The sequence below is a fragment of the Pithys albifrons genome, chromosome 3, assembly GCF_047495875.1.
Source record: "Pithys albifrons albifrons isolate INPA30051 chromosome 3, PitAlb_v1, whole genome shotgun sequence".
NCBI classification, from domain to species: Eukaryota; Metazoa; Chordata; class Aves; order Passeriformes; family Thamnophilidae; genus Pithys; species Pithys albifrons.
The window spans coordinates 46014153-46035055 of record NC_092460.1 but is presented as its reverse complement, the minus strand read 5'-3'; the positions used below and the strand labels follow the sequence as shown (position 1 = coordinate 46035055).

The window sequence follows — 20903 nt, the reverse complement described above, 5'->3', positions numbered from 1 at the left end:
GGGTGCGGTGCGGGGGAGCAGGGGGTGGGTGGCCGGGGGGATGCGGGTGCGGTGCGGGGGAGCAGGGGCTGCGTGCCCGGGGGGATGCGGATGCGGTGCGGGGGAGCAGGGGATGGGTGCCTGGGGAGTGCGGGGGAGCAGGGGGTGCGTGCCCAGGGGGATGCGGGGGAGCAGGGGATGGGTACCCGGGGGGATGCGGGTGCGGTGCGGGGGAGCAGGGGGTGCGTGCCCAGGGGGATGCGGGTACGGTGCGGGGGAGCAGAGGGTGGGTGCCAGAGGGGATGCGGGTGCGGTGCGGGGGAGCGGGGGGTGGGTGCCAGAGGGGATGCGGGTGCGGTGCGGGGGAGCGGGGGGTGGGTGGCCGGGGGGATGCGGGTGCGGTGCGGGGGAGCGGGGGGTGGGTGCCAGAGGGGATGCGGGTGCGGTGCGGGGGAGCAGGGGGTGGGTGGCCGGGGGGATGCGGGTGCGGTGCGGGGGAGCAGGGGCTGCGTGCCCAGGGGGATGCGGGTGCGGTGCGGGGGAGCAGAGGGTAGCTGCCAGAGGGGATGCGGGTGCGGTGCGGGGGTGGCCACGGGGCGGGGCAGGCGCGGGGCGGGCGGAGGAGGCGCGGGGGGCGGTCCGGGCAGAGCCGCACACCCCGCGCTCATGTCAGCCCGCACCGCTCTGCTGGCTCCTGTTTGAATTTCCTAATTTATTTCATTGCATTTGTTTTATTTTATTTTATTTTATTTTTGACGGAGGAAGGGAGCGGCGGAACGGCGGGCTTGGAAAAAACTAAAAAAAAAAAAAAAGAAGAAAGAAAAAAAATGAGCCAGAATGTCTGAGAAAATGTCCAGCTTTCTGTACATCGGGGACATCGTGTCCCTGTACGCCGAGGGCTCGGTGAACGGGTTCATCAGCACGCTGGGGTGAGTGCGGGGCCGGGGGGCAGCGGGCACAGGAAGGGGCGGCAGCGCGTCCTGCCCCGCCGAGCGCGGAAAGTAGGAAGTGGTGGGGAACGGGAAGGGATGCGAGGAGTTCTCCGAGCTCCCCGCTCGGCTCCTGCACCCCCGGGAATAGCCGGAGTTCGGCAGGACCCGCGCGGGGCTGTGGCCTTACACGCTCCTCGTGTCCAGCTCGTCTTTATTGATTTATTGCAGCCCTAAGAATTTTTGACACGGGCGAAAAGGGCGAAGAACTTTGCTTGCTCGCTGCCTTTGCTTGTCCGCTCCTCTCGCCGTAAATCATCTCGTTCAACCCGCACGCCTTTGCTGCTGGCTCGTGTCTGCCTGAGGTCTTACCTGTGGTTGCCCATGATCAGATATTTACGATCGCACACCTGATTTAATGGAGGTGCTTTTCCCCTGAGCTCTTGTTTCTCTTTGCAGGGTGAAAAGGTGTAGTTTAGCCGTGGCTGCTCACGCTGAACTACCCCTTGCTTCAATTTTTTATTAACCTCGGCCACTTCTAAGCACCTTCTTGGAATCCAGAAGGGAAAATCTCAGGGATACATTGACACATTTCTTTGAACACTCACCTAGTTTGTTTGCAGTGGGGGGTCCCGAGGGTGCAGTGGTTCCATCTGATGTTCATAATTTCAGTAACTTGTGACACGTCCAAAGTAAGCCTGTCGTGAGACCTTTATCACTGGAAACATCTGCGCTGCATGGATTGTAGTGATCCCGTAGACAAGGCAGCTCAAACTAGTTAAACATCAGTGTCGTTTACTGCTTAAATGTTAATGCTACCTTTGGACTAAGAATTCCACTTGCCAAGGCTGGTTAACACGGGAATCACTCCTGTATCTGTGTGAGTCTCCCTGTGGTCTGTGATCCCTCCCATGGGGAACTGCAGTTATTAAAATGCAAACAATGAGTGTCTAAGTTACTTGGTGTGGTGCTGTTACTCTAAAAGAGCTGGTGTTTAAGGTCTTTTATATTTTTTCAGTTTTATTATTGCATCCAATCCTTGCTGTTCGCTCTTTTAATCTGTTGACAAGTGTTTTTCAGCAGTTGGTTCCTCCATTTGTTAATTTGGCGCCTTCTTTCACTGACTGTGTTGTCTCACATCTCCTTTTGTTTTGCTGACCCTTGCAATTTTAAATCCTGTCTGAAAACATTTGCTTTCTGCAACTGTTAATTGCTGGACGTTGTTTCTTATTGTTGTAATCCTAGCGTTTCTTTTTTGTCGGTGTATTTCCTTACTGGTTTGTTGTGTCGTTCCCTCTCATCTCTGTCTTCTGTTACGTGGAGGAAGCAAAATTTGTTGTGTTTTGCTTTTCATTGTGCTCTTCCTCTCTGAGAACACCTGCTTGTCTGCAGTCACAGATGTTTGTGCTGTGACTGGTGCTTGGACAGCTTGAATATGTGCTTTGGCATTGCCATGTCACAGCCTTGAGATCCTCTCCTTATCCCTTGGAGTTAAGGCAGGACTTTCACTCCCAGTTTTATAGATGAGAGGCCAAGATCAAAGCCTGTTTAAGGCACATGGGAGCTCTTTACTAGAAGAAATAATTGAGTTCAAGCCAACACTCCATCCAGGCTCTCTTTTAGCCCAGCTCAAGAAAATGCCTGGGATGAGACAGGATTCCTGTGTGTCTCTCCTTCAGCCACAGGCCGGGAGTTCAAGAGTGCTGATGTACCTCTGCTGGCTTTTAAATCCAGCATTTTTTGTGCACTGTTCCCTGGCATGGTAGAAGCACCCACAGAGCCAGGAGGCTGCAGGAAACTTGAAGTCACCAGTGGAAAAACTCCCCTGTGTGCTGAATGGGAATGGTGACCCCTCTGCTGGTGGTAAAAGAGCTTGGACTGACACTTCAAGCTGTGATGCCAGGGTACCATTTCTGTGCCAACTGTTGCCACTGCTGCCTTTGGAATAGTTGCAGCAACACAAGAGGCACAAAACCCTCTTACACTCAGGGGAAAAGCTTGCCCAGCTGCACTTCGCAAACACCTGGAAAGAGGAAGCCTCATCTTCCACAGGTGCTTCTGGTAGGTGAGGACAGGGTGGGGTGGGATTGGCAATGATTGCTTGCCCTCTTCATTTGACTGCTGTGGGTCCTTGTTTAATTGCTCTTGCCAGGATTGCACCTAAGACCTTGCTGGGCAAACTAACCTGTCCTACACTATGGAGCCCATGGGGGAGTTTCCTGCTCTTTCTTGGGCTTGGAATCCAGCTCAGGTCTAGTGACTCTGAGGCATAGAGGGAGTCCTGTTTATTTTAAGCTGTCAAAGGCTAATTGTTTCTTAAACAAAGCAGGAGTGAGGCCATTCTATAAATAAAAAGGTGCCCAGCACTTCTCGAAGTAGGGGGCTCTGCCACAGTAGTGAACCTCCCTCCCTGAAGGGTTGAACCAGCTCAGCAGATGAGTTTTGAGGGAAATTTCTATGTATTTTTCCTCTTTTGCTAGTGCATAAATTTTCACATGCTAAGAGAATGATGTAGCTGAGCCACTCAGATCCTGTGCTGGATCAGGTTATTATCTACTACAACCTGAGCGTGGAAATCTTCCTCTTGTGCAGTTCAGGAGGCCCAGACTGCCTTTTAGGAGACAGGAGATCTGTTTCCTTGGCCCTGTGTCCAGGTGAGTGGTGCTGAGTTGTGGTAGGGGAGGGCAGGAGGGCCTTCCACGCCTCCCTCTTCAGTGAGGGTTTGGGAATTGCTGGAGCCCAAAGGGTTTGGGGCGCTTCTTTGAGATGGAAGAAACCTGTGTTTTTGTCCTCTTGCCTCTGAGCTGTTTCATTGCTATGACCAGATCTTGGAGGGGAGTGTGAGGGCTCTGCTTTCACATTTGATCCCTCTTAGTCAGAAGAGGAAACTGAACGTCTCTTCCGCCTCTGGGGTGAGCCCTGCAGGGTGGGATGGGGGAGGGAATCAGCCACTGCTGCTCCAAATTCCTCCTCCTGTATTCGTGTTATACGAGGCAGAGGTTGTGCTCAGGTTTTTAGAATAAGAGGTGTAACCACTAGTCTCCAGGAGGATGTTCCAGGCTGTGGATCCCACATGGACAGGGGCACCTCTGGCTGATGGTCCAGGAAAGGGTTTCAGGGCTCAGTGTTCTCTGTGGCTGCTGCAGCCTTTGGATGCTTGAGGTGCTGAGAGTCCAAACAGTGCCCTGTGTCTTTCTGCTTGGCTTTGGGCTTGTTCTGGGTTTAAGTGCTGCTCTCATGGTGTGTCATCTGGCTTTTCCCATCTCCCTCCCTCTTTTTTAAACAGGATAATGCTTTTGGATGCATAAGCTGATACTCCTGCAATTCAGTGCAGAAAAGGGCATATTTGGGAAAAGGAATTAACATCCATCGATAACTTCCTGCCATTGCAGGATATATTTTGTGCTGGATTACTGAGCTGTACTCATACTGGGGGTTTACACAGTGGAACTCGTGCACAGTTGGAGACTTCATGTCTCACAGGGAGTGTGTGGCAGAGCCAGGTGATTAATCCAGTTATCTTAAATTGTCTTAGCCTGGTATGTGAACCAACTTGAGACTACCTTTCCCGGTGTTTGGGCTGTGAAGGGTGTCAGTGATGCCTGCTGGGAATTAAAACTGTATTAATCACCTATCAGTGCAACAAGGGGAAAAAGGTATTTCTGATTGGAGAGGTGGAAGGAAAAAAGTAAGTGAGGACAATGGGCAGGATCAGCTGTGGGAAAGTTTGGGCCTGCTGGTCACCATGGGGAGCTGCATTTCTGTCTCCCCTCCAGAAATATGCATGGAGAGATCTCATGGAACACAGTCACTGGGGTGAGAAGCAGGGCCCTCCTGCTCAGGGATACATGGCCATGGATGTTGAGAGGGGCTGAGATGTGTTTCTAATTAGCAGCAAAAAGGGTGTTGTAGAGTATTTTTGCTAATTTCCTTCAGGTTAACATTGATTTTTCTTCAATATCTTTAATTTTTTTTTCAAATTGCTTCCTGGAGCTTTCTGGTTTGAAGTGTCACAGGTTCATTCCAGCCCCTCCACTGTGCAATAAGGAGTTGTCTTATTGAAGTTGGACTTCACACACAGGTTGAGTCAATCAATCATACTTTGTGAAGAGACAAGGTTACATAGAAAGTGCTTTAGAAACAGCATAAATCAAAATATTGCAAAAAATGTGTCATCCTGGTGGCTTCAGGAATGGTGCTAAGAGGAAAGATGTAGTGACTGGAGATGCTACAAACACATCAGTGCAGTGTTTTCATCAGAGCACTGATTTTTTTAACCCTGCTCTCCTGCTGTCTGAAGATGTAAGCTATGGTTAAGGAGCAGAGTATCCATCCTTTAATTAATAGCAAGTTTTTCTTTCATGTCCCAGCTGAAAAAAGGTAATTAGTCAAGAAACAATAAAAAAGCCTGAAGAAAGTGAGAGTGGCATAACTAGAATTACTCATAATTTAATTCCTATATATATAGAACCAAATAACACCCAGCAGAGGAAAGGGAAGATGCATTTCAGCTTTTCTGTTGGCAAAAGTATTAGTATGTTTTATTTCCTTGGTACTTTATCCTCCAAACTAACAGCACTAATGAAATCCTAGAGTTTTGTTTGTGTATATTTTTTAAAAATACTGTGTAGGGTTGGCATTTTCAGGAATATGGTTGTCTTTCTAATGCAGCAGCCCTGGTGTGAACCCTGCTTGGAATATCTGCTAATGTGCACCTTTCAGCTGCGTGGGGTGTTGCTTTCCTGTGATAACTTCCTAAAGCATAAGCTCTATGAGATGCATTATTAAACACCTGCATTGATCTTACAGTAAATGCCATGTCAGTGGAGATGGAGACACACAATGCAGCTGCATCTCCCATGCAGCACACATATCAAAGCTCATATCCTCTGTAATTACCCACTCTCACTGGCAATTAGGCACGGCTCCAGCTCTGCTATTTATAACCACCCTATTTTGATGCTCGTTTCAAGTGTTGTAACAACAGTGGCATCTCTAAATAAACAATGAGACAAAGCTTTCCACAGAGCAGCCTTGGGGGAATGCAGAGAGGAACGAGCCCCGCGGGGCTCAGACTCCTTTCAGAAGTTTGCAGAGCACGGTTTGGGTGTGAGGCGAAAAAAGCGTTGGGTTTAATTAGAGTGTAATGATTTATGAGACTGGAACAGCCTTGGTTCAGAGAGCACCATCAAGCAGGATTGGAGGGAAGGCTGGGATTAGGGAAGGAACTGGTGCATTAATGAGAAGAGAGTCTACCTGTAAGCTGTGTGGTAGTGATGGAAATGAGAGGGATTTAGAAGTGAGACAAGACACATTCCAACTTCCCATCTGCATAATGTGGGGGCGAGCCAGGAAAGAGAGGGGAGATTGTTCCACCTGCATGACTTAATGTCTCTAACTTTTACATTATGAGAGCATTAACTCAACCAAACTGCTCTTTACATGGCTCTTGGTGTCACTAGAAATCACAGCTCCCCTGTATTTTTAAAATGCAACAGAAGAAGGAATCAGAATCAGATCAGCCTTTGACTTCCCCAGCTGGAATATTGTTCCCCAAGAAGTTCAGGAACCCTCTGCTCAGCTGCTGTTGGAGGCCCTTTGCTGTTTGTTGGGCAGCAGCTCGGAGCTGTGTCCTCTGCACATGGATCTGCTGCTCCTGAAGGTCTGGTTTTTGCTGGCTTTGAAAGGTTTGCTGTCCCTTGTGTGATGGACTTGATAAGGGATATTTATGGAAAAACTGGAGAAAGAAACACGAAAAGGTCATTTGGGATTTTGCTTTTTACTTCATCTGTTTTGCCACTTAATCAGAGATGCTTATTTTAATTATCTTAAGGACATAATCCCCTTATGACTGATTCTTTTAAACTTCATTTATTTGTAAGTCTAATTCCATCTAATTACTTGGATCAGTAGTTCCACCACTGTGTAGATGTGTAGACACTTCCTGACCCAGGTCCTGGTTTCAGCTGTTCCTGATGTTAAACCTTAATGGTTTGCACCTGCAGCTGTGTGGGAGGTGAATCCCAGTTCCCAGCGTTCCCACCTTTTTTTCCTGGATTGGGTCACAGGGAAGCCCCAGTTTTCCAGCTGCTTAATGTTCCTTGTGTCTGGAAAAATATCTTCTGTTTTCACTCCCTGAGTTCACTTCAAATACAAAACAAACTTAACCCAAGGAATTACATTCCAGCAAGGTAAGGTTTGGATTGCAAAACTGGGAGGAGAGTTAAGCAAAGCAAAGGTAAAAAAACAGGGTTAAAAGGTACTTGTTTTATTCATATCCTGCATTGGGTCCCGCTGGAGGTTTTTTAGGGGCTGTTTTGGCTGTAGCAGCCAAAAGGTTGTGCCAGGAGGGGTCTTGTTGCTCTAGTGCTGCTTTTGTGACTCTCAAATGGTTGAGGCTGGTCTCAAACACTTGAATATTTGTTTTTCTGGTTTTTTTCAAGGGTTTTTGGCATTGTTTAAGAAAATGCATAATTATATCACCTTCTCTAAGCGAGTGTCTGAGGTGAAGTTTCAGTTCCTCAGAAAGAAATAGCAGTTTTAGGGTTATAATGAATTGTAGTACTCGGTAATTCTTATATAAAAAAGTTTGGGCAATTCTTTTGAAATACCTCTTTAGGTTGTTGCCTGAGTGAAGGTGTAGAGTTGGAATTTATATGGAAATATTTGCTGGAATGAGGCTGGAAGGGCATTTCCAGGTGTGGTTGTCACCATTTGACACTAAACTTTACTACAGCTCTTCTCTGTACGAAGAATTGATATTAAAACCAACAGTCAAGTTTTTATTCTTTGACCTCTGGCAGATAAAAATCAGTGTCATTTAAAAGCAAATCAACAAAGGCTTTTTATGAATCTCAAGGTACAGAAACTTGTTATGATCCGATGCTTGGAGTTCTTATCTCCATTCTCTTTTAGGAGCTTGTTTGAATTTCAAACAGCTTTTTTATTCCCTGCACTTGACACCCACAAGTTAATCAGTGTTGCAGGGGCAGCTGAAAACTCCCTGGTGGAGAAAAGCCTGAAAACCAGAATGGTCACAAACTAAACGTAAGAAGTGCCCTGAGTTCAGGAGTGATTTGCTTCCATCAACTTAAAGTCAGAGCCTGTGCTCTGCAGGTAGAGGGGCAGTGCTTTTTGCATGACCTTGTTGATTTGGGTTTGAATTTAGCTGGGTTTAGATTTCTGAGAGGCTGGTTTTATTTAAATATTTAATTAAAAACAACAACAACAACCAAACTGCACAGAGTGAAAAATGTTAAGTGCCTGTTTGTAGTATTTTCTTTGATATCTTGGACAATTTTTTGAGGTTATCACTAAGGTGGACTCAGTTCCAGCCTGAGGGTCTGATCCATGGGCTTCACTCCTGATCCAGGTTTGATAGGGCTGTGCCAGTTTGGCTCTTTACAGAGAGAGGAAAAGTCAGGCTCAGGAGGAGAATTTTGATGCTCTAAAATGAGGTTTTACATCAGGCTTGCTGATGTAAAAGTCAGGTAGGGCAGTGCCTGTAATGCTTTTCACTTAAGACAGAAGTTAGTCAAGCTTCACTGTCAAATAGTAACATATCTAGTGAAATTATATACAATTATTTTGGATTTTACGTTGATTTAAGAACATTAAAGCTATTGCAGTAAATACAGGAAGTCCAAGTTTCACATGGAGATTTTCAGATATCCTTACGTATCATTATAGCATGTTATTTATGAAGAATATTAGAATACAGAAAAAAATTCCTTGCCTTTAAATGATAAAGTTACAAAGTAACATACAGAAAATCTAGGGGATTTTTTTGTCTTTGGTGGTGAGGAGGTAACAATTTATGTGTCAGGCTAATCAGAGGGATGGAGCAAGGGCTGGGAGAGTTGGGATTGTTCAGCCTGGAGAAGAGAAGGCTTTGGGGTGACCTCATTGTGGCCTGAAGGGAACCCACAGGGAAGATGGAGAGAGACTATTTCCAAGGGCCTGGAGTGACAGGATAAGGGGAATGGCTTCAGACTGACAGAGCAGGGTTAGATTGGATATTGGGAAGAAATTCTTCCCTGTGAGGGTGGGCAGGCCCTGGCGCAGGTTGGGCAGAGAAGCTGTGGCTGCCCCATCCCTGGAAGTGTCCCAGGCCAGGCTGGATGGGGCTCTGAGCAACCTGGGCTGGTGGGAGGTGTCCCTGCCCATGGCAGGGTTTGGAATCACATGATTTTTAGGATCTTTTCCAACCCAAACCATTCTATGGTATTACATATTCTTACACTCAGAAAAAATAACTACTAAAACATGGGCAAGTCTCCTGACATTGTTTCCCGTACAAGTGACCTGAGATGTAGATCCTCCCCCTGCACATTTGTAGGTTTAAATTGCAGAGCTATCAACAGGCAGTTTTAATAAAGAACCTGTTGAAAAGGAGCCAGGTTAAGATTTCTACTGCTTTGGCTGGGTCTTCAGGGGTACTAAAAGATGGATTAGGATTTAATCAGGAGTTGGATTAGGATTTAATTGGGGGGGGCAGTGCAGGGTTTGGGTCAGGGGTTTGTGTCAGCAGTGGCTTTTCTTACAGAAACAAAACAAGGTCAGGACCTGGCAGGCAATAAGTCTTGTCTGTATTAACTTTTGTAGTTGAACAGGTTTTTCTGCCACTGGACCAGTTAATGTCCCCAAGCTTTTTCCCTCTGGAATATTGAGGATGTAGTAAAACCATTTTAGGTATGTTTCTAAAGATGCAGAATGAGGTTTATCATGACAAGGAAAAAGTGTCCTGAGGAGAGTTTTCCATGTTGGGTGGAACCTCAGTGACAGTGGTAAGTGCAATTATTAATGTTCTTCAGTTGTTATGGAGGTGAGAGATAAAATCCCTCCCCCTTCCTATAGTGAGGTGACTGAAGGAATAGAAATCCTCACCCAAAGCACATACACTTGGAAAAGCTGAGTCCTGTCATCCAAGAAGCTTCTTAGAAAGAAATTCAGCATCATCAAGGCAAGCTAAAATGAGTCCAGAGAGGGTCACAAAACCGTCAGTCAGAGCCAGAGTAAATCTGATATATTGACCCAAGAGCAATAAAAATGAATGGGCTACTGAGCTCTCTTCTCTCTGCAAACTGTTATCAGGCAAACTCTGCTGTTTGGTTTGTCCTCTGTCCAGGAAAATTGTAATTCACCAATTCTTGGCCTTGGTTGGTGATCTTAAAGGGATTTTCCAACCTAAGTGATTCTATAAAATTATTTCCCAAGAAATGATCAAGGAAATAACCTGGAGCCATCTCAGACTTTTCTTTGTAGCAGAAACAGCCTTTAAGTCTCCAGGACTGACATAATTGCTTGTGGCTAATGATAATGTGGAATCATGGGGTGGATCCACTTCCAGAAGGGAAATTTGGGATTGGTATTACATGTGGAGACACAGTGCAAGAAATAACGTGCACACTCAAGAGTCCAGAGAGAATTGATATGATTTCTAAAACAAGAATTGGAAGCCTTGCAGGTGGAGTTAAAACAACAATGAAAACGCCATCTGTAAAAAGACCTTGGGTGCATCAGGAGGAGTTTTGTAGTGACACTTTGAATGATGATTTGCAGGTGAAAGTGAAACCTTTGATGGGCAGCAATTAAAAACTGTCCGGGAAAAGAGCAGGCAATATCCCTGCTCTCAAACAGCCAGGTGGGCTCAGTGAGCTGGTCAGAAATATCCTTGCTGTGGTCCCGAGCTGTTTCACCACAAAATATGGGTGAGGAAAGCTTTGGATTGCTTTGTGTTTGAACCTCAGCAGAGGCTTGACTTTATAAATGAACTTGCAGATCAGTTGTCCAGGGAAACCAGGTATGAAAAGACAAAGGGGACTTAAGGAGGTGACAAAATGTAATAGAATTTTTAATCTGCTTGGGGAGAACTCCTGTTGGTGCTTAAAATTTCAGACAGTTCAGTTTATCTGAGGAAGGAGTACACACTCCTGTGCTGAGGCTTCTGGAGAGCAGCTTAACATTTAGTTGCAGGAACTAATAGGGCTGTTCTTCCAGCTCCAGGTGCTCACAGATCTGGGAGCAGATCCTTGGTGACCTCACCCAAAGGAACTCTTTGGAGACTCCCTGTAGATCTTGCCTCGGGCAGGAGATCAAAGAATTATCTCAGGAAATGGCTCTGCTGAAAAAGGCATCATCTCCTTCCCTCCTTCCCTCCTTCCCTCCTTCCCTCCTTCCCTCCTTCCCTCCTTCCCTCCTTCCCTCCTTCCCTCCTTCCCTCCTTCCCTCCTTCCCTCCTTCCCTCCTTCCCTCCTTCCCTCCTTCCCTCCTTCCCTCCTTCCCTCCTTCCCTCCTTCCCTCCTTCCCTCCTTCCCTCCTTCCCTCCTTCCCTCCTTCCCTCCTTCCCTCCTTCCCTCCTTCCCTCCTTCCCTCCTTCCCTCCTTCCCTCCTTCCCTCCTTCCCTCCTTCCCTCCTTCCCTCCTTCCCTCCTTCCCTCCTTCCCTCCTTCCCTCCTTCCCTCCTTCCCTCCTTCCCTCCTTCCCTCCTTCCCTCCTTCCCTCCTTCCCTCCTTCCCTCCTTCCCTCCTTCCCTCCTTCCCTCCTTCCCTCCTTCCCTCCTTCCCTCCTTCCCTCCTTCCCTCCTTCCCTCCTTCCCTCCTTCCCTCCTTCCCTCCTGATGCAAAATTCCCTGAATCATTCATTTGATGGATGTGCTGCCCTGGAATGGACTTCAGAGCAGCCAGAAGGTTCCACAGGAGACCCTTTGGGGAGATAACCAGGTCTTGCAGTCACCTGAAGGTGTGGAGTGGAAACAGGAAGGTTTTCTGGTTGTGTCAGGCAAGCTGGGAGTTCAGAAATGAGCTGGTACCCAGGTGGTTTTGTTCATTCAGAAATTGTGCTGTGGCTTTGGAACTGCTGAAACCAGAGTGGGCCACGAAAGTCGTGTAAAAAAACGCATGAGCAGGATGTGGAAAACGGTGCAGGAAATGTGATGTTTGCAAGATACACAGAAGAGGCAGAGCCCCCAGGGCAGCAGAATTTTCTGGGGGCATCACTGCGGTGTGCTGAGCTTTTTGTCCGCCAGAGAATTGATAGTTCTGTGGCATAGTCATGATTTATTTCCCAAAATCGCCCCATGCTTATGGGCTCTGGCACCAAAGGGTGCTGCAAATAGGAGAGGATGATCCTTGCAGGTTTAGAAACATCTGTGGATCAAAGGAAAATTTTAATTCCAAGTATTTCACCAAGTCTTTGAGACTGTGGGTTTCCCCTCTCATTGTGCCCACAGGTTGGTGGGTGTGGGGAAGGTATTGAATCCATAATAATTCCTTGCAACTGTCTTATTTTATAGATTCAAGGAAATTAGGGCACCAGGTCCCATTGCTTTTGAGGAATTCCTGACAGGAGTGGATCAGAGTATGAATTATGCTTCAGAAGTTATTTTGTTTCAATATAAAGCAAATCTCTGTATTATAAAGACATTCTGGAGGGATGTGGACTGTGTAGAAGATCAAACACTAGACTGGAAAAGCTTGTTCCAGCCTGTTTGGGAACATGAACATTTCTTGGATGCAATTTTACAGGAAAAGCATGTGAAGTCCGGGGACTGACTGGAAGTGGGTGAGACATAATGAATCAAGGAGATTTTAGTCCCATTGCACTTTGTGCCTCCCTTTTGTATGTAGTTGAGATGTGTGTTAAAATAGTCCACCCTTGAAGTGACAAATGCATGGAATAGAGACCAAGGTCATGTCCAGATATAAAATATCCACGAATAAAGATTTCCAGCAGGCTGAGGTGAAACAGCATCTTCTCAGTAGCTGCTTTTCATGTGTCATCTCAGTTTAGCAGAGGTCGTAGAAGAAATAAAGGAGTTTTATCCCTTTAGCCTGAAAGGACTGAAAAATCTTGTCAGTTCTTCTTTCCAACCACTTCATTCCCTTGAGGATAACAAAGACAGTGTATTCCCAGACTTGCCTGAGTGCTGAAATGCCTTCAAACGCTGTCAGAGTGGAACCTGCCCCTTGGCTGTGGGTGTCCAGATTGGTGGATGGTGTTATCTGTTGGAGGAGTTTTGGAATTTCTGTGTCCTGGCTGGTTTTGATTGTTTTTCTGTGAAGGTGGTTTGAGGGATCAGGCCCGAGTTCCTGTTTTCTGAGAACTGCTGGAGACACTCATTATTTCTGTTAAAAGACAGATGCAGAGTTTTTTTTTCCTCCCTGACCTTTACAGCCAGAAGAAATATGGATGTATTTTGTAAGCTGGGTCTTGAATATCTTCAGTTCTTGGTTTGTCACATATAAAACAGGACTGAATTATTCTGAGTGCAATGAAGGAGGTTATCTAGTTGGTGAAAGGAGGAGGATTTTCCTGTGCATTCGGTGAGATATGTTGGCATCTCCTCCAGGCTGAGGTGGCTCACTGTGGGTCGTTGTTTCCAGCATTCCTTCTCCTTGAGGAGGAACTGGCAGCCCCTTTCGTCTCTGTGGCATCCTGAGTGAGTGGTTTGTGCTGGCAGGGACACCCTGCAGGGCACATTTTGTGCCACTGACACTTCTGCAACAGCACTTGCAGTTGGTGTGGTCGGTGGCAGGATGCCAGAGGGGAAATTTGGGCTGGAGAGGCTCCACACAACTCAAGCAGGAGATCACAAGTGATTATCTGTTATCACTAAACGGTCTCTTGCACAGTTTCTGCTTCTGGGGGAGGTTGAAAAATTGAGTCTTAGGTTTGGGATGCCAATGAGTTTTAGTTTCATGTTAGTTTGCAGGAAAGAGGAGATGCTCTGATGTTTGCCTGGATTTGGGATTTAGCTCAGGAATTTGATAACTCAACCACTACCCAGTCCCCAGACTGATCTTTTGAGATAGACCACGACTGTGAAGGGACTGACATGTTCCTTATAATAGTATAGATGCAAATGACATGGGATCCTTTCTGGAAAGGCCAGATGCTCCAAGGAGAGGCATGGACAGGACTTCAACACTCCCCCATCTGGCTGGTGGCTCTTTGTGCTCTGGAGATGATGGATTTTCCCTTCGGAGGCTGCTGTGTCTGTCTGGGTGTCCAGATGAAGTTCTGTGTGTCTGGATTGGTCTCTTCTCCCAGGCACTCAGCAACAGGACAAGGGGGCACGGGCTCAAGCTCTGCCAGGGGAAATTGAAGTTGGAGAGCAGAAAACAATTTTTTCCAGAGTGCTCAGGCATTGGAATGGGCTGCCCAGAGAGGGGGTGGATTCCCCATCCCTGGAGGTTTTTCAACTGAGCTTGGCCGTGGCACTGAGTGCCATGATCTGGTAAAGGGACTGGAGTTGGACCAAGGGTTGGACTTGATGATCTCAGAGGTCTTCTCCAACCCAATCCATTCTGTGATTCTGTGATTTCTGATTTATTCACTCTGATGCAGGACCAGCTGCTTTCAGGTGGGTCTTGGCCAGAGGGACATGCTGTGAAGTCTCATTTTGCATCTTCCACTGTGCTGAGAGGCGGGGAAGTGGGATGTTTGTGCCATCCCTTGCAGATGGAGAGCTGAGCTCTGGCTGCTCCGCTGCTTTCTGGGCTCTGTGTTCCCAGGGGAAGTCAGCAGAGAACCTGATCCAAATGCCACTTGAAATTCTGCTCCACAGCTCTGACAAGATCTATGCAAAGTTAGTTGGCAGCAACTAATGCATAACTTTGGTGAGTTAAGTGCTGTGATACTTTTTTGTTCTAATTTCAGGATGACAAGTTAGATACAAGCTTTTCTGTTGTATAAACACAGAGCTTTATACACAAACAAGTAGTTATTTTTGGTGCACATTTCCTAAGGAAAAAATTAAACTGGAAAGGTAAAAATAAACAAAAGCATGTTCTAAACCTCCTTCAGATTAAAGGTTAGAGAAAAGAAAACAACAAAGGCTCAAGCTCACTTCCAATTCACATAATTGCTGACACAAAGCTGCAGACCAGCCAGCTGAGCTGCACGTTGTGAGGTGCAGGAGCAATTTGCAGTCCTTTTAAGTCACCAGAGTGCCAAGCGGCACACATGCAGTGTAAGAAATCCTCCTCTCTGCTTCCATTTTTCTAAGAAATATTATCTCTTTAGCTTTAACCAGTGTCTATTTCTCTCCTAATGGATCACAAGTGAGCAGTTAACTTCTGATGTCTCATTTAGTGCCCTTTGCTGACGGAAGAATTTATCTGAGTATAGTGTGGTATCAGAGAGTATTGTGCCTTTTGCCTCACTCACTTCACGGTTTTTCAAGCCACTGAGGCTGTGGAAATCCATTTGCTCTGAAAGCTGCTTTATATCAGTGCCTTCAATACAGTTTCGTGAGTGCTTCTCAGCGCTCTCTGAGCAATACTTAAACAATTGGGTAGAGATTTGTGCCAAGGGAGTTGACTCGGGCTCAGAGACCCTCTGAAGGGTTGTAACATGGAGTGAACGACCCACATTAATGTTTCCTTCTGCCCTTGCCTGCCTTTGCGTCAACTTAATCCTTTTATTGAATATTGTGGTCTTGTAGCTCCAAAGAGTGCCAGGGGTGCTGCTTTATTTCCATGGGGGAAATCAGAAAATAGTGGGGAATTTTCCCTTGGGACAGCGACGGGGGGCAAGGCTGCAGCTGTGATTGATTCCCAGGAAAAAAGCTTTGGAAGAGCAGGAGGCCAGACCTTGTGCCACTCAGGCTGGAGCGTCTCAATGTCCTCTGGAACGGAAACGTTAATCAAAATATAGCAGACTAATTGTTTATGTGAGTGGCTGAGATTACCCCAGACAATGTGGGGCTGTTTGACTTGGAGAAAGGACCGTGTAACCATATGCAAAGCTGCATCACAGAGATAGTCAGTTGGCTCCTGGATTGTGTCATAAAAGCTGGAAAGGTGATAAAACCGGGGCTGATGTTTGGGTGGGGTGCTGGGCTATCTGTGCAGATCAGCTCATAGCTGGGGAGAATTATTTACTCTGCCCAGATGAATGGGGCACAGGAGCTGAGGCACTGGGCTGGCTTTTAATCTTAATGAGCCAGGCAGCAGGTTCACTTCTTGTGATAGTGTGTCCAAAAGGGTTGTGGAGTGATAAGGAAAAGGTTAGAATAGTTTTACTGGGCTGAATATTATTGCACAATATTAGATTAGAACTTTTAAAATGGGGGCTGTGTACACCAATTAAGTTTGTTTAACTTGAAACGAGATGTGAACATTGGTATGCTTTGTTTTTGTGCCCAGGTTCCCCTTGCAGAGAGAAAGGAGCTGCTACAGTCAGGCAGTCCCTCTGGGAACCAGGGCTACAAACCTCAGGATCTCAGGCTTGCCTGGAACTGCATTTGAGACCTTACCCTGACACGCCAAGCACCCTGAAAGGTGGAATGTGTTTTTCTTCCCATTTACTGAAAATTTTCCCATTAAGAAAATATAAGAGAGTGGCCTGAGAGAAGTGACATCTCTGGAAAGGGAAACAGGGATTTCTGTTGCATCTGTTCCTCTGTGGTCCCTCCCAGCTGGTCATGCAGGAGAAAGAAACCATGACTGCCTGACTCCATCCCCACCACCTTCTCACCTTGTCCAGTTCCTCTTAGTAGCTCCGTGGTCTTCTTCCAACCAGGTCCTTTCTTTTCTGCTCATACTGTTTTGCCTCACCTTCCTGATGCCCTGGAGCCCCTTTCCCTCTGCCATCCCACTGCCAGCCCTTCTCACAGATTGGATTTTTCCCCTTCCCCCCCACCTTGCTGGACACTCATGGGCATCCAAAACTTCAAGCCAAACCCCCTCCCCCCCCCGCTGTTTTAGTCAGGGAACTGCTCCAGGTGTGGAGGATCTGATCCCTGTGCCCAGCCTGTGCCAGGCAGCTGCTTGCCCAGTGCTGTGCCAGGCCCTGCTGGTGAGTGGAGAGGGGGAAATAGGATTTTTTTCCTGTGTACACAATGCCAGGAAGCGCTGTCATAAGCAGAGGGAGGTAAAAAGGCTTTCCCGGCACATTTACCTTCCAACACTTCTCCATCCTGGCTCTCCCGTGGGGAGGTGCTGGACAAGGGTTGTGTCCAGCACCTGAACTTCCCCCAGCTGGTTCCTGCCTCTGCCAGACCCTGGGTCTTGGATTTCCCAGGCAGGGAAAGCCCTGCTTTGTCCTGTCCAGAGAAGAAGGGCAGCTCTGCCTGAGATTTGGGCAAACCCAGGTCTCCTGAGCACCTTAACACACTGATCTGGCCACGTGAAAATACTATTTCATTGCAAAAGGAATAACAGTGTCCAGAAATCAAACTGAAGACAAGAGGGGCGGGTGGGAGGGAGGGTGGAGAGAGGAAATACTTGGAGATGTCTGCAGTGCTTCCTGTTTGCTTCTGAAAATTATGAGTCAGATCCCCCAGAAACAAAAGAGAGGGGTTTGAAAAATGGTGAGATGTTAAGGAAGTAATCATGCACGCATTTGTTCTCTTAGTCTTCTGGTTTCGGGGCTTTGAGGCCGTTTGTCACATTTCTCTGGGCAGTGGTGACAGCAAGAAACACTCACTCTTCGCCTCAGTGAAAGCAGGGTGGTTTTTAATATGTATGAATACAGCATCAGGAAGCAGAACAATAAAAAGATAGCAAAGAGCACAAGATTTGGGATAAAATGTGGCCTACCATCAGCTCTTCCAGAGCTGATTGCTTTGGCTTGAAAAACTTCTGCAGCCTGAGTTAGGTGTAGCCCTGAAGCTGGTTTGCCTTTGCTTTGTGGGATATATACTTTGGCACAGGAGGGAGAAGGTGCATTATGTGTGCCTGGATCGTGTTTGTCTGATCCAGAAAGAGCAACCACACTTCTTTTTTCCCAGGTAAAGCACAGCCTGCACATTTCAAAATAAGGGATTTTTTATTTTTGTGGGATTTTGTTAATAGGTGTGTGCAGCAGTGATGCACTTTAAAGGACAAATGAGGTGGATGTCATTGTTCCACTCATCATGTCACCAAGGCTTCTCTAGGAAATGGGGTTTCTTTGTTTCTCTGCCAGTTCATTCCCAGTAAATCTATGTGAGTGATAAAGGACTCCAGTTCTCCCAGCAGGGAGTGATTATTTCCAGGCATTTCCCCCCTTGTTACAGTGTTGGGATAAACCCTGCGAGGAGACCTGGAAGCATTTCCTTCAGCTAGAAAGAATGCTGCCAGACTGGAGGGCTGAAAGCAAAGGGCCAAACTCATTTCTTTGCAGCAGAGCTTGTTGTTAAGACACACCTTGTTGGGGATGTAAGTGCCAGCTGACAGCACAGAGCTCAGTCATTGCTGAGGGCACAGGTGGGCCAAAAACTGTTCTGCTGTGTCTGTATTATTAAATTAACACGTGCTCTGGGGTGCAGGAGCCTGTACTCTGAGAAATGGCTGAAGCAGTTTTGAGGGGGAGCCTATTTATTACATTATTTTCCTACTTCAAAATGCTCCTTGTGGGAAGCTCACACAGGGAGCACAGCAGGGCATGGGCTCCTTTCCCACCTTTGCCTTAACAGAGAAATCTTTATCTTTCCATCTTGCTGTTTCTTGACTCTCCTGCTTCCCACCTCTTCTCACTGTGGAAGGAGCCCCTCAGTTCAGGCAAGAGATTGAGGGGCTGGAGCGGGGCCAGAGAAGAGCAACGAGGCTGGAGAAGGGACTGGAGCACAAGTGCTGTGGGGAGAGGCTGAGGGAGCTGGGGGTGTTTAGCCTGGAGAAGAGGAGGCTCAGAGGTGACCTCAGCACTGTCTGGAACTCCCTGAAGGGAAGTTCTGGCCAGGTGGGGGTTGGTCTCTTCTCCCAGGCACTCAGCAATAGGACAAGGGGGCACGGGCTCAAGCTCTGCCAGGGGAAATTGAAGCTGGAGAGCAGAAAAAACTTCTTTGCAGAGAGAGTGCTCAGGCATTGGAATGGGCTGCCCAGAGAGGGGGTGGATTCCCCATCCCTGGAGGTTTTGGCCGTGGCACTGAGTGCCATGATCTGGTAAAGGGACTGGAGTTGGCCCAAGGGTTGGACTCGATGATCTCGGAGGTCTTTTCCATCCCAATTGATTCTATGGTTTCCTCTCCAGGTTGTTGCTTTTGGTCCCTGTCACCCTCTCCAGTGAGTGTGTGCAGGTTGGGTGCAGGTGTGGCCAAAGGCTCCAAAAGCCGCTCCCAGCAACTGGGAAAACATCTCAGGGAGAACCTGGAACAGCTCTCAAAATGATCTCTCCCAGTAGGAAACTGCCTCAGTTTCAAAACAAGTAAATAGAGTCACTGTGATTTCCCACCTTGGCTTTTGTTGGGAGGGTGTTTGTTTTTTTTTAACTTGAGGAGAAGCAGAAAAGGAAAGAGAATGTGCAAAAATAGCATTTGTAAACATTTATTGCAAAATGAAAATCAAAACTATAAAACCCTTTGTTGAGAGAATTGGAGCACATGGTGGTGGTCTCCTGTCCTGTGCACAATTCCCATTCCCATCAGTGGGAGCTGGACATGTCTCAAAGGGTGAGCAGACCCCACCCAGGGAATTCCTGCCAACCCAAGCCATTGTCCCTGGAGGCAGAAGCCAACCAGCAGCAGGATTTTGGGAGCTGAATCACGTGTTGGGTCCGGGCTTGATGGTGGTTCTGCTGTTGAGCTGAGAGCTGCCTCCTGTTACCTGGAAGCAAATCCAGGCAAATCCAGAATTCCAGAGCTCTGCCTGGGCAAGAAGGTGGTCAGGAAAGCTCCGTGTTCCTGGTGGAAAGCCCAGGTTTGTCCCTGGCTCCAGGTGTGGAACACCATGTGGAAGAAGGTCGTGGCTGGTGGGGGCTCAGGGTGTGTTGAGTGGGTGTGGTTGGCCTTGAAGACCAAAGGAAGGTGCTCACAGGATATGGAAAGCACTGGGTGGGATTTCAGTTGTTGTAGGAAAGGGCTGTTGGACTAATTTCAGTGCAGTTAATTACACATGTTCACACTGGCTTGGGACCTGTCCCCATTTGAAGGCCTCCTAAATGAGCCCTCTCTCCATTTGGTATCCTGACACCTAACAAAGTTTGTGATGTGGAGTGGTTTGGTGTCTGTATTGTCTAGAAAACTGAGTTTTGTTTTTTTTTTTAAACCTAAGCAGAATGTAAATTTTGCTGTTCCTGTGTGAAATAAACACTGTAAAATGGGGAGAAAAAAATAAATCAGCATTTTGCTTGAGCCGTGTTTTCCATGCACGTTTTTACATAGTGGGTTGATCTGCCAGAACATCCCTGTTTGGGTTACCAAATGGTGAAAGAACTGAGTTTGTTCTCCAGGATTTACATTCCAACCTGTGTTTGCAGGGATGATAATTTCTGTGTCTTTGTGTATGTACGTGTATGTGTTTGACTCTATTACTGTCCCAGAAATTGCTGGTGTTTGTTGTGGACATTACAGCAGCAATTGAGGCTGGTTTGTCTGCTTAAACAACAATATTTTTACACTGTGCTGCTTCAGCAAAGCTTCCTAATTCTCCCTTTTTGCTTGGCTTCCCTTCCATGGCACGAGTAGGTGTGACTGCCTTCATTCCCATTTCCAGGGATGAAGTCACTGTTTGATCCCTGCACAGATAATGGCGTTTCTCAACAGCGTTTTTCTGGGCAAACCTTTCCCTCTGTTTTCATTAAATGCTGTTAACAGTGAAAAATTCAGCCTTTCTGGCTCCCTTTATTAGCACATCACTCTTCAAAGCAGTCCTTTCAAGGGGCCATTCACAAATACCTACAATGGAGGAAAAGCCCCAATTCTGGTTCAAACAACCTAAAATTTCTTAGGATTGTGATGATTTTCTCTCTGCTGCTGCCTCAGCTTTGCTGTGTCTGCCTGAACAGGTTAACTCAGCAGTGAGTTCTGTCTCCTTGATTTTGTCTCTCTGAAGTCACTGCGTTGAAATTTAAGCTCCTCAGTCTGGTAGGGTTTGGTTAGTGAACTGCATGCCTAAAATTCGGGTATAGGTGGTTTATATAGTCCTGAAAATCCCATTTTTAGTTATCAGTGGTCCCAGTGTCAGCTCAACATACATAATAATTCCACTCCATCCATCTTTTTTTTTTCCAATGAGAGAGTTGAGTTCTAGACCTGTTGTAAGATGGGAGCAAGCAGAGCTAAACTCACGTGTTT

The 20903-nt window shown here is 47.0% G+C and overlaps 1 protein-coding gene across 3 annotated transcripts in view; it reads left to right on the top strand.

Annotated features, from left to right (window-relative positions):
• The first annotated feature begins 600 nt into the window (after positions 1 to 600).
• The window catches only part of ITPR2 (inositol 1,4,5-trisphosphate receptor type 2), a 243975-nt gene continuing 223672 nt past the window's right edge, over positions 601 to 20903 (top strand). For 2 of the 3 annotated variants that reach the window (XM_071551613.1, XM_071551611.1), the window contains exon 1: positions 601 to 908. In XM_071551613.1, the coding sequence (XP_071407714.1) occupies positions 817 to 908 (92 nt within the window). In that variant the 5' untranslated portion in view covers positions 601 to 816. The remainder of the gene's footprint in view (positions 909 to 20903) is intronic. The other variant, XM_071551614.1, reaches the window with a different exon arrangement.